Source organism: Homalodisca vitripennis, chromosome 5 (genome assembly GCF_021130785.1).
Source record: "Homalodisca vitripennis isolate AUS2020 chromosome 5, UT_GWSS_2.1, whole genome shotgun sequence".
Taxonomy (NCBI): Eukaryota; Metazoa; Arthropoda; class Insecta; order Hemiptera; family Cicadellidae; genus Homalodisca; species Homalodisca vitripennis.
This window is the reverse complement of record NC_060211.1, coordinates 81,070,821-81,084,623: the sequence shown is the minus strand read 5'-3', so window position 1 is coordinate 81,084,623 and position 13,803 is coordinate 81,070,821. Positions and strand designations below refer to the sequence as shown.

General features: G+C 42.1%; 1 protein-coding gene across 1 annotated transcript; it reads right to left on the bottom strand.

The window, feature by feature from the left end:
* Positions 1-5,409: 5,409 nt before the first annotated feature.
* Positions 5,410-6,780, bottom strand: LOC124363527 (collagen alpha-1(I) chain-like). Its single transcript, XM_046818776.1, has one exon. It carries the CDS (start codon positions 6,778-6,780, stop codon positions 5,410-5,412), a length of 1,371 nt encoding a protein of 456 aa, XP_046674732.1.
* Positions 6,781-13,803: the final 7,023 nt, after the last annotated feature.

Here is a 13,803-nt window from a genome sequence, read left to right as displayed (position 1 = left end):
AACCCTGAAGAGATACATGAGGCTACCGTACGAGTCACCACTTGCTAAAAATCGAAGAGTTATCGCCAACCGGACTGATGCAGGAACGCACTCTCGGAAGTTGGTGTCGGTTTTTGGCAAATTTTCCCTTCTATCCTTCCCAATATGATGGCGAAATCGTCTAACGACATTCGGCTGAAGTTTTCGAAGAGCCCTCCGTGGTCTTCTTTCAAATCTCTCAGCAAAATAGTGTGGTTCCTCTTTTTCAAAAAATGGAAGACTCCCACACGCGTCGCCTTTTCCTTCCTCGCGTTTCCTCCTGTAACAGGATGAGGACGGCCGCAGCGGAAACCGCAAGTTTTGACAGTCCGGGTGCCATCATCAATATTCACTGCAAACGCTCACGGAGAAACTGATCGACACAAATGCTCGAGCAGTGTAAACAGAGGGCTCGTTTGCGTTCGTGCTCGTTGAAAACCGGCGAGCTACGATCACGAATGCTCATACTCGATGCTCGGGGATGTTTGGGCAGTGTAAATGGGGCTTTAAGATTTCAATTATACAATTTTAATGAATTTAATATACACATTAATACAATATTTTCCAGCATAAATAAAAAATAATTACAATTTAGTTTTAGGTCAAAGATGGCAGGAGGTACAAGATAACTCATTAGAAGGAAGTAATCTTAATAGTGGGCTATTTTCCTTTAATACTCATTTTGCGTCATGGACAAAAATTGTGACACCGGAAGTTAGGGTAACCATTGAATATTAAATCAAATCTCTTTGTTTTAATAAGCAAATTTAAAACCTATTGAATCAAGGGTTCTTTTTTACGCGTAACCTTAATATAGAAAATAATTAAAACAGATAGAGCAACGTAGCTCTACAATTTTTTTCTTATTCCTGAAATCTCCCACACAGTCACTTAAACTGAACAAATCGTTCAATAGCTCAGCCCATGGTCCCTAAAACGAATAGATCGCTGTCATCTTGTGTATGCTACATTTTCTGCAGGGCAATCACAGACCGGATAGCTTTCAAAAGATGTATTGGGGAGGGAAGAGGATCTCACGAGCAGTAGGCTGTACATACTATATCCATGTAGATGTAAACGATTTCTGAAAGTTACAAGTAAAATAAAATTTCGAAACTTAAAAAAAACTAGGCCTAAGGATTGTGTTTGCCTAATGATTGCAAAGCGAATACGGATGCAAATACTAAAAATGTAATCAAACTGTCTTAAAAATTTCTCATTGAAACGGAAATATCAGTTTTAACTAAGGTTTTAAACGTCTCTGTGGCACAACAATCGGCAAATGCACTGGATTTCGTAACTTGTACTTCGTTGTGAGGCCAGACTTTTGCTTAGAAAAATTCCTTCCCAAATGGACAATAGAGGAGAAATGATCTATGTCGATCTTTGGGAAGGACGACACTGTCAAAATCTTACCATCCAATAAAGACAACGATACTGTTGTACTTGGTTTAGTAACGTATAAAGAAAAGATGACGGAAACTTTAAATACTGGCAAATATACAGTTTAAAGAAAGACCAAACCGATTCATTTGAAAGTAAAGTAGCAAATACCTTAAGAAAACACAAAGCAAATTTTCTGATAAATTAAAATAAAAAATCGAATTAACTCACCATCATTCCAAAACCCCCTATATGTATGGCCTTCCCAAAATTCACAAACTTAGCATCCTTCTCCGGCCTATAATCAGTCCTCGTGATTCCCTTGCTGGGAATTGTCTAAAGTCCTTTTGGATATTTTGACGCTATTGATAGGAAAAACGGAATCTTTTAGCAAAGATTCTAGGTATTTTGCATATAAATCAAAATCCCTTAACTTAACTGAAACTGCCAAACTTATAAGTTTTGGCGTTGAAAGTTTATTCACAAATGTACCAATTCCAGAAACTCTCGAAATCATTGCATCACGTTTCAGATAAGACCAAATATTAAGTGCAGGGCCAAACTTCCCGATCTAGTAATTATAGAACTGTTAGAATTATGTACTCAATGCAATTATTATGAGTTATAGAGTTGTTGTCAAAATAAAGGCATGGCAACGGGCTCTCTACTGTCTCTTATTTTCGCCAATATATTTATAGAGGAATTTGAGCAAAACGTCTTGGTTTTAGCTTAGTTCAAACCGAAAATTTCGAGGAGGTATGAGGATGATACCTTTTTTACTTTTCCTCATGGAGAAACTAAATGGAATACGTTTTTGAATCATATTAATAGTATTTCTCCTTCCATCCGTATCACAGTGAAAGTCCTAAAAGCTTCCTTTTTTGAATGTGTGTGTATTAAGAGATAGGGATGTCTTTATAAACTACGGTTTCTAGAAAGAAAACAAAGACAGGTAAATATCTAAATTATCAGTCAAATCATCAAAAATCTGTCAAAGAAGAAGTAGCCTACTCGTTATTTGATAAAAAGCTTATGCTCAGATAAAGATGGATTAAAAGAGGAATTTAAGAAAATTGTATCGGCTCTTACGCGCATTGGATACCCTGAAGCAGTAATAAACAATTGCAAATGAACCCGAAAAACATTCCTGAGTCAGTCAACTAGAACAGTGATAAATTTACGTTAATGTCAATCCCTTATGTGCCGGAAATATCGGAGAAAATTAGAAGAGTAGTTTGGAAGTTCAACATTAGAATCGTGTTTAAAACAAAATACTCTTAGACAGAGTCTCGTAAAAACAGTACCACAAAATGGCCCTCAGGATTCAAAAAACTGTATTTACTGCATAAAGTGTAGTTGCAATAGGCAGTGCATAGGCGAGATGAAAAGACCATTAAGTGTAAGGATAAAAGAACACAAAGAAAACACGAGAAAAGGGCTAACAGAAAAATAAAAAATTGCATATCATTGTTGGGCCGAAGACCATCGTATGAATTGGGATGAAGCTAACATATTACATCGGATCCTCATTTTCTCAAGAGGAAATTTGTGTGGCAGTCAGTTGAAATTAGGCCCATTCGGTTGCCAATTCTAAAAAATTAACTACCAATGAAATCTAAAGTATCAAACAGATTAGATATTTGTATTACACCAAGTGCTCTTTGTTGGTACATTTAAGTCTATACTGTGCTGAAATTGTTCGATCCTCTTCCTTTGCTGATTCTGGGACTGTTCTCTGGAGTACTGTGGAGTTACGGGACGAATATGTGTGAAAATGATATGTCACTAACTTTCTACATGTTGTAACCCACGATTCTTGAACTGCTACTGCCGACCTTGGTCATCCATAGTTCGGCTCATTTCATCATTCCATAGACAAATGTCATGGTTCAACATTCAATGTTCCTGTGTCGGTCGTCTGCTGTCATCACAGGAGGAGTGAAAATGCAACACGACCTGAAAATTCTACTCGGCCTTCTAGATTGCACCTCGGACTATATAATACCGCAATTGTTGTTCATGTTTAATTTGCTTTTGTTTGCGATATTATATTTTTGTTTATTATGTAGTATGATAACTGTTATTTCATTTGATTGTATTAGTCACATTTCAACACCGCCTCATTCATCTAAACTAGCCCTATCCCTACTTTATATCCTTTTCTTTTCCAATTATGAATACCATATGGCTTGCGAAAAATATGTCCGTCTGTGTCAAGAAGGTTAAGGATGATGAGGAGGGTCTTACAATGTGACGACCCCATGTAATAGATGGTTCCATAGGCAATGCGGCAAAAGTCCCAAAAACTGAATTCGCTAAAATGCAAGTAAACAACACCATCAGTGGTACAGCAAGGGCTGATTGCGTTCCCCAAAACACTCAAGTATCGCCCCCTGATATATCAAAAAAAAAAAAACTGCTTGGACTGCCGTTTTTTGAGCACCTTAAATTGGAAAAGTCGATAGGCCTGGCCACTATGGTAAATAAATTAAGTGATTGTCCCTGATGACACTAAGAATTTTTAAAACTAGAAATTCAGTCCCATACAAGAAAAGCTTAATTACTATTGAGCCAAGCTTGAAGAGCTAGACAGGAGGTAGTTTTTTTTTGGTTTTTTTTTTTGACTACCTTGAGCAAAGCGATGGGTTCTGGCAAGGTAGATCACAGTATCAATAGCGTAATTGAAGAGTTGCCATGAGGCGATCAATCTTAGGAAGAAAAATTGATTGTTTTCAATGCCCCTTGGTCAACTAATAATCTACCACTGTGATATCAAAGCATCATGATAACTAGTCTTCTAACTTCCACTAATTCATAGTTCGATTCCAGGACTTTGAATGTATCCTCGCATAAAGTTCTTCAGGTTGGGCTCGTGGTGGCTGGAAAACTAGACCAATCAAACTAATTCTTACCCTCTGAGGGTGATATGAATCAGGTTTTGAGTAGCTTCTCAACTGAACAAATATCCTCCTTTTAAAACCCATCCCTTAAAGACGTTGATGAAACTATCTAGGGATCGAACCCCACTTGGAGCCTTTCTTCACTGAGGAATCTTAGTCGGGGAACTTGAATCGCGCTTGACAGCTGGAGAAGGGAAAAGACCACTGACAATCAAGTACGGAATGGGGCTTCCCAAATAATTGTCAACAATGCACCTAAAAAAAAAAAAAAAAATAAAAAAAAAAAAAAACTTTCAAAAATAAAAAAATAAACAACTTTTTAAACTCATCCAACGGCCAATGCAATGTAAATTAAAGGGTTACTCTCAGAACATAAATGGAATTAGAACAAAATAAAATAAATAAAAATAAATATTTTTTAAACGAACTATCTTTTTAAAATGCAAACCTTAGCTCTTACGAATTATTGCACTCCTGAAACCAATTCGCGATCCTGGTGTCATGATTGCGAGCTAGGTCTCCCCACCAGTTTCAGGTCTACCGATGGCGATAAGGATCACTCATGACTAGTAACCAAAGCGTAGTGGAGGGGGGGCCACGCGAGTCGAGGTCGCCCGGCGTCTTCCCCGGGCCTGGCCGGCGTTGCGGGCACTCGGCGCGCGTCGCGCCGGGCGTCGTGGCGCTGCGGGCGGAGTGAGTTGCGCGCGTGCCCCGCGCCCCGCCCCCGGCGGTCCGGCAGGCCGGCCGGATTGCGCTCGCAGGGGGGGCGCGCCCAGGCTCAGCCCGCGGCGTCCGCGCCGGCGACACCCGCCGTACCGGCGGTCGGCCGTTCCGCCGCGCCTGCCGGGCGCGTGCATTGCGGCGGCGTCCCGAGCGTCCCTGCCCGCCGACGGCGCGCCGCGTCAGCACGCGCGCTGCGGGGCACGCCCTGCACGGCGCGGCCGGCCGGCGCTGCGCCCGGTCCGCGTCCAGGGTCCTGCGTTTCTGCGTAGTCCGACCGGCAGGGACTCCGCGCACACGTCCCCACCGTCCCACGTCCGTCCCCGCGTCAGCCGCCGCCGCCGGGCGCGACGACCCGGGCGGCTCCGCGCGTCCCGGCGTGCAGGCGTCACGCCGACGTGCCGCCCCCGGGTACGTCGCCGCGCCGCAGCGTCCCGGGCGCCCAACCCCCCGACGCCGTCTCAACGTCGCTGCGCGCTCCCGCCCGTGCCATCCGCCCCGCCGTCCCTCGGTGCGGACCCGCGCGCCGGGGCATCGGGGGTATCGGCCCGCCCGGCGGCCGCGTCGCACCGTCGCGCACGGGGCGCCGTCCGCGGCGGCCCGGCGTGCGTGCCGCCGTGGGCGCCGGTTCGGCCGTCCCCCGCCGCCCGGGCGCTGTGCCGTCTCCCGCAGTGCCGCCGTGGCGCCGGCTCCGCGCCGTCGCGGCCGGTGCCCGCGTGCGGTGCGCACGCGCTCGTTCGCCCCCGCGCCTCACCGCGCCCGCGCGGCGCGCCCGATGCGGCACGTCAGACGCCCCCGCGCCCGCCCTGGCGGCGCCGCGAGGGGAGCGGGCGGGGCCCCCTGCGGGCAGCCGCTCGGAGAGCCCCCCCAGCCCACGTCTTCGGCCGCCCCCCCCCCCCCACCTAGCGTCGCCTTCCGCGTCGCGCGCGCCGGGCCGTCCACGAGCGCGCCGCCGTCCGTCGCGCCGGACCCGGGGCGCAGCGCCCGTCCTGCGGCCAGCCCGGGCGCCGCCGCGCGTCTCGTTCCTCCAGTTCCCGCCCCCGTCGGCGCCGTTCCCGCCGGGCCGCCCGGCGCCGGACGCAGGTACGCGAGGCACTCGTCCGCGCGACGTCGTGGCGGCCCCGCCCCGCAGCCGGCGTCGCACGCGCGTTCGTCGCCGCGTCCCCCCCACCCACCCGTTTAATGCCCCCCGGGTCGCGGCCGCCGCCCGGCCCGTTGTCCGTCCAGCGTCTCGCTGGGCTCGCATGCCCGCGCGCGCGGCGCGCGCCGCCGGCAGCCGGCGCGCCGCGCCCCCGGCGCCTACGGCCGAGCGCGCTGCGCCCGCGGAGCCCGGCGCGCACGTCCGCACGCGTGCGGCGCGTCCGCCGCGTACGCCGCGCTCGCCGCAGTTCCCCCACGCCGGCCCCCTCCGTAGCCGTGCCCTGGGCCGCCGGCCGCCGGGGGCGTCGTGGAGACCGTCACTGGCCCCAGCGCGCCCGTCCGCGCGCCTGTCGCCCCGGCGTCCGCAGCCCTCGCTCCCCTTCCCGGGCGTCGACCCGCGGTAGCAGAACGCGCCCCGCGCGCCGCGCTCGTCCGTTTTTTTTTTTTTGCCCCGTCTCGCGCGTTCCGCCCCCCCGGCAGCGCCGTTGCGCCCCCCCGCGGCTGCGCGCGGCGCCCGGGCCCGGCGCCGTCCTCCCGCGACCTCGCGCGCCTGGGCGACGCGTTCGGCCGGCACGTCCTCTAGTCCTCTTGGCTTACACAGCGAACTTCTTTTTTTCATCTGTGCATTTCCCTGCGATAATATTGAAGCTGTTGGCGTTCTTTTGGAAGTATGGTTCATCGCCTTACTTTTGCTTTGCGTTGCTTATATTCCACCTAACATCAAGACCAACCTGTGTCTACAGCTCCTTATGCGATGCCTTAGAGCAACTACACCTTCAAGTAGGCCTGAAGTAACATGGTTTTGGTAGGTGACTTCAACTTGAATAGCGCCCAATTAGTCCTTGGGTTTCTTCTGGACTTTGCTCTATAACTTGACAACACACTCGGTTTACTGCACAGTCGAAGTGACATCTTGATCGTCGCTTGATGTGTTCGACGGCTCCAGCTGGACCTTCTCTTCTCTGATTTGTCTTGCGATGTGTCCAGGTCATCGCATTACCTTGTCAACGAAGATATTCTCATCTGCTTTGAGACATTGATCTAAGTCTTCATCATTAGCAATCACACACTCAGTATGTATACTATCACAAAATTATTTCAAAAGTGATATCAATCAATTGAGAGGATGCTGATGTCAACATCTCAATTCCTACTATTGAACACTCATCCCTGATAGTGTGGAAAAATTTCAATTTTTTTTAAACAAAATAAAAAATACCATCACTACCCTTCTTAGTGGTCTGATTTTAAGAAGAATACACCACTTAAAAGGATCCGAAGGAAGATCACCATTCACTCGGCTGGTTTTACCTCCGACTTAAAGTCCAGATTATCAACAAGAAAATCCTACAATAGAATACTACAAAACTACAGGTCGTGGAGGAGCGACTACTTGGGCCTTCTCCAGAGCCAGAAACTACTTGCAGAGTTCTTGCAAACTGATTGCTGTAAACTCTTTTTATCGAACATGTTGGATAGGGACGATCTCTACTAACCCAAAAAGTCTTCTGGAGCCAACGTCAAAGAATCTTCGACGCACAGATTCTTTCCTCTCAAATATTACCTTGGGGGATGATTGAATCTTCTGTTCCTGATGAAAGTGCAACTGGTTTTGCTCCTACGCACTTCTCAAGTGTCTTTTCTGAGTCAACTCATATCTCCCAGCAGCATTGATTTCCGAGAGATTGCAACATATATTTCTTTCTCAGATAGATGCAAGCTCCTGAGAGGAGTGAAACAAAAGCTTGATTCCTTGGACATCTCAAAGGGGTGTGGGACCCGACTGCATTCCTCCAGTTGGTTACTTCGTATTGCAGCGATCTTGATTTGCACCCCACTCTCGCGTTTTGTCAACTCAAGTTTGCAGGAGGGATTCTTTTCCCATCGTCTTTAAAAACAAGCTTTGTTGTTTCCGCAATCTATAAGAGATTGGGAAGAAGAGACTCAGCTACATGCTATAGGCCCATTCACTATTACAGTCCCCTATCACGAAGATGTGGAGGCTTTGTCCTTGAAAGTCTAAAGCCCCTCATATCCACTTTTCTTGATACCAAGGCAGCACGGATTTACTAGGCGGCCGGGTCACCGTCACAAACCTTGTCCAATATGAAAATTCATTTTATCTGCGACCTTCTCAAGTTTTCGCTCAAAGTCGATGCAATCTACCTGGACCTGCAGTAAGGCATTTGACAAGGGGGCTTATTTTTTCTTGGTCTCCAAACTTGATTTCATTATAGCATATCTGACCTCTTTTATCTGGTTTAGAGTTACTTGACCGGAAGATTGTCTATAGTCAAGTGTGGTGCCGTGTTATTCTAATCCCTTCTAGTCAAGCGTCTGGAGTGCTCAGGGTTCATCTTCTGGGTCCTTATCTTTTAAACATATTTATAAATGATATTTGGGGAAGTCATCGACAGGCAATGTTTTTCTTATGGTTTGACTGACGATTTCAGCTCATGTTTAGTGTCTATTGAATTCAATTGGAGGATAGGTGCTAGTCTCCAGGGGGGGGGGGGGGGGGGGGGGGGGGGAAACAAAAGATCCTTGATGGGGTCTCTGGATGGTGTAATGAAAACTTCATGCCAACTAAATGCTATGAAAAGCATGGTGATGTCTTTTCACAGGGGTGAAGAAGAATTTGTACATGGCCAATTATTACATTCAGGGGCGTGGGATTTGCAGGCGGGTGCAGGTTGTAAAGGATCTTGGCGTGCATCTCAATCACGCACTCTTCCTGATCATCACATTGACATCATATGTGCCCAAAGCTAATCGTTTGTTGGGTCTTCTGTCACGTAAAGATAGAAGTTGGGCCTATCTAACACACTCCATCTCAATCTTATTATAAGTCTCTTCTCTACGTCCGATCTTAAAAATTTGCTTCAGTTGTTTGGAACCCCTAACTACCACATCACATTATCAGGCTTGAAAGGATTCAGGGAGATTTGTTGGAATTACGTTGGAACTTACATTGCGGGCTTTCATTTCCATGATGGTCCCGTGTCGATGACGTCATGAAAAGTTCAACCTCTGCCCGATGGAAGTTCGCCGTGAGCTTGCTGATCTAGCTTTTCTCTCAAGGCTTATCAATGGGATCCCTTGATTGTCCTGATCTTCTTGCCATGATTAACTTTCGAATTCCACGCACTACCAGGTCAACTGAACTCTTTGTTCGCAAATTTTATCGGACAAACACCTGAAGAACAGGGACCCATGCCAGACTGCATTCGCGTTGAAACTGCGTTCTGCCGAGCTAGACATGCTCTGCACGAAATCTGAAAACACTGAAAAAAATGGGGTGTCCTTATCTGTGGATGAAGAGGAATGACGGATAACCAAGCTGTCTAAACTCTTTGCTACACTAGCCACCACCTTCTGCAGCTCATCATAACTCTTCCCCATCCACTGACCAAACTTTCCTTTTCCTTTACTTTGAACCTTCCTGCCATTTTTCTCTCTTGACCTACATAACCAGTTCATGTTTTCTCTTTTACTCATAAATACTGTGCTTACACATTGCACCTCAGTTGTCGTAGGTTTATACTTTTGTGATCTAATTAATGTGATGTGTTGTTTACGTCATATTTATTATTGTTGTGTATATATTATTGGTTTATTATATTTTTTACTTATATATTGCAATTTATTACACATTGATATAACAAATTGTATTATTATGTTATTACATACACCGTATTTATTATTATCATTATTATTTATTCTATTATTTTGTTATTTAACACGTTTATATAATTGTTATTGTTGTAGTTATCTTAAGCATGCAAATTTTTGTTTTCTTTGTGTCTCCATGTATGTTTGTACCAATTATTCGATGTCATCAATTAATTTTATTTTTTGAAAATGGATTGCCCGTTGGAATGTTATAAAATAAATAAATAAATAAAATAAATGCGGAGTCACAGTATGGTTTTAAGAAGTTCACGAACCAATAATATAAAATGCCATTTACTATTGGCCTCTGGTCAGTTCTGGTTGGCCGATGAAGTGCAGACCTATTGTGACTTGTAGTCTGTACTTCAGTTTTTATTAAGTAGTGTTTAGTTTTTATTAAGTTCATGTTTTGGAGTTAGTGTGCATGGAATAGACACACAACGTGGCTGTTGTCCTTGACTTATGCGTGTCACAACGCTCTGGTATGTTTTTTTTTATTTTAACTTGGATTTTAGTCATGCATTAGTTTACTCATTTACAATTGCACTTCGAAACAACTACTTTTGATTATTAGTGATGAAAACTACTATTATTTATACACATTTGTTTTCATTACAGTTGTATATTATATAAATATTAATTTTTCAATTAAAATCAATCAATTATAAAATTTTGTTAATACATTAGATGACGGAATTTATTTATATACCTGTAAATTGAATTGAAAAAAAAAACACTGTAAAATTGATAAGGGAATAACCACGCATTGCCTAACAAGTTACTGCAACATTACTCACCTTGTGTTTGTATTGTGCGATCCTTATCGCAGTGTTATCTTCATTACATGTCATCACATCTAAACAATAGAACTGTCAGCGTTAAATTCTGTGACGCACACTACACACCTCATGTTACAGCATTTTATCATGATGTGACGTAACAATCAGGGACATCAGCAAATCTTAAACAAGATTATGTCAGGTAGCAGATAGTGTTCATTCATCAGAGTACACAATATAAGATATCTTGTTTGACCTTCTAAAATTGTAAAACCTTGAAGGTAACCCCAGGCAGAAATTGCGGTGAAGATCAAGCATAAAATTGTTTAAGCATCTAAAAACTGTTAGATTGAATGGAATTTTAAATTTTGGGTCTAAGCCTTTGATGTGATGCTTCTAAGGTTAACCTAGATGAAATATATAACATTTATTACTGTGAAGGTCTTCCCAATCTTGGGGTTTTACTTTTTAAAAGAGTTATTTTTCCGTGCCAATGACATTTTAGTTGGTTGCTCTAAAAGTTATTTCAATCTATTATGCGTTTGAAACAATATTTTTTTGTGTTAAATTCATATTTGTTTAAGATATATTTACTTAATAATTCTAACTCCTTGTGAAATTACAGACATTTAAAATAGGCTGTTTTGTATTCAGGTCCAAATAAAAACGACTGAAAAAATGGAAGATTTTTAGAGTATGTATACAAGTTATAGGATCAGAAATCGTGACATTTTTATTTATTAACAATGTAATTTCGCTAAGAAAAATTTCTAATTCGTAATTTTCATTATATTTAATTATAAATACACAATTTTACAAGTTGCAAATGAACAAGAAACAGGTGAATTCCAGAAACTATAACTCATGTGCATACTGTAAAAATGTCACATTTTTTATCCAAAGACATTTTTATCTGGCCCTGATTACAAAATGGCATAAATTTTTTGCTTTAAACTGAAAATTCATTTCAGGTAGAGTGATCGAAAAAACTGTACTATTTTTGTATTCAGGGAGGTTATCTCAATAGGCTATATATTTCAAATAACAAATATTTCCTAAATATAAAATCGTGCTCACCAACTTAAGGAAAAACTGTTCAAACTCACTTGTAAATACTTTTATTGACCTCACAGGGAATCGAACTCGTGACCTCCACGACATACTTATCTGTTACAAGGTAAGAGTACGTCACACAACGTGTAACGTAACAGGCTTCGCTAAGTCTGCGTGTAAAAATTAAAACCCTACAGCTTGTTATATTCTCGAGATGGCCGTGCGAACAGATAGACAGAAATTTTTTTTACATACCCACTCCAACAAAAGAGAAATTTTGTCAGCCTACTGAGTGATAGGCTTCATTAACGCTCAGTCAAATTCCATTCTTAGTCATCCACCATCATAGAATTTGCTTCGTATATGTATAAATTAAGTTTTACGAGAAATTTAAAGTCCACAGATAAAGTTTTTGAATTATTTTGTACTCTAATAGAATATTTTGGTTAAGGGGGTTTTAAAATATTGACTATAAAATACTAACATAGTTCACCGTAAATCTTGGGTTATTAAGTCTATATTGAATAATTGACGTAACAAAATAAGCAAAACTATGTAAAGATGAAAATTTTCTTCGGTTGAATTTCATTTACTTCAGACTATTTGGAATAATATATTCCGCAAGAAGTGTATATTATGGGTCTAGAAGTTACAGGAAGTATGGTCAGTATGACAGTGATAAACTCATTCATTATTTACGAAACATGTTTAGAACACGTCTACTGTACAAATGTCACGTGTTTTATAACTTCCTAGAACACGTATCAAAGAGTATATCCTAAAATAAATTATAAGACCAATTATTCGTTTTTTTCTCACTACCTGTAATTTTATTATTGTAGACGTTCATATTTTAACAATAACGACGTTCACGTTTTAAACCATTTATGAAGCAAGAATACAATAACTTTGTTTTTATATCCGCTTTCATATTTATATGTATTTTTTGATAAAAATTAATCGATTCTGAAATATAACTCCGTCCTAATATTGGATATAAAAATACTAAATTCAAATTTTTTTGGTATGAATAATTATGTGTTATGCTTGACTATACGAGTATGTATTGTGTATAAACAAATAAATACAACTAAAACAAGTAAAGCGTTTTTCACACAAAAAATACTACTGTAAATACAACTTTACCTGGAGTATCAACTCGCTAAAGATCAGAAAATACAATATTTACACGTTTGCATTGAATGTTATCAATTGTTCTTCAAAAATATGGCAACGTAGTTATTACTGTGATTAGCTTCTTGTGAAGATAAAACTGAATAGTACCAAATACAAATTTTCTGTTGAATTTTTAAATATTTTTCCATGTTTTATATAGTTTATCATTCATATAGTGATTCAGCAAACAAAAAATTTCGAAATGAGAAATGTGGTGGTATTCACAAAGACTACATTGATGTAGTTATCTTCAAACGTTCCTACAAGCAATGTAGTTTATGTGTATAATTTTAATTCAGTCAATCAACCACAAATAGAGTAATGTACTTTACATTTAATTTTTGCTGACATATCCATTCATATATATCCAAACAATCAGACCTGTCCCATTTCTGAAACTTTGGCAGCGATAAATTACGGTTTATCGTTCCGATACTGTCTAATTCACCCTTCAATAAATTTCCAGATGAGTCCAACACACTGGTTCGAATGAAAGGTTTTCGTGTCACTCTAGATAAACCAGATGAAAGGACTGAAATTGAAATTGTGAACATTGTTAAAATGCTCTTGTTTCACTGTATACTGTTTTGTCTTTTGCTTCACTGGGATTTACACTAAAATATCACATTATTCTAGCAGGGAAAAGTCAGCAATCCAAAAAAAAGAATTAATTACAATAACAATAATATTATTTAGACAACAGTTCACGAATAATTTCCTAAAGTATGCAAAACGGGAAATAAAACATTGATAACAACATTTATTTATTTACTAAACTTGATTTACAATCTCACACCATACCTACTGGAAAATTAAGGATAACAACTTATTCTTGAACTAATACTTTATTTATAAAGGTATATAGGCTATAGTATAAAAAAAATTTCCAGATGAGTCCAACACACTGGTTCGAATGAAAGGTTTTCGTGTCACTATAGATAAACCAGATGAAAGGACTGAAA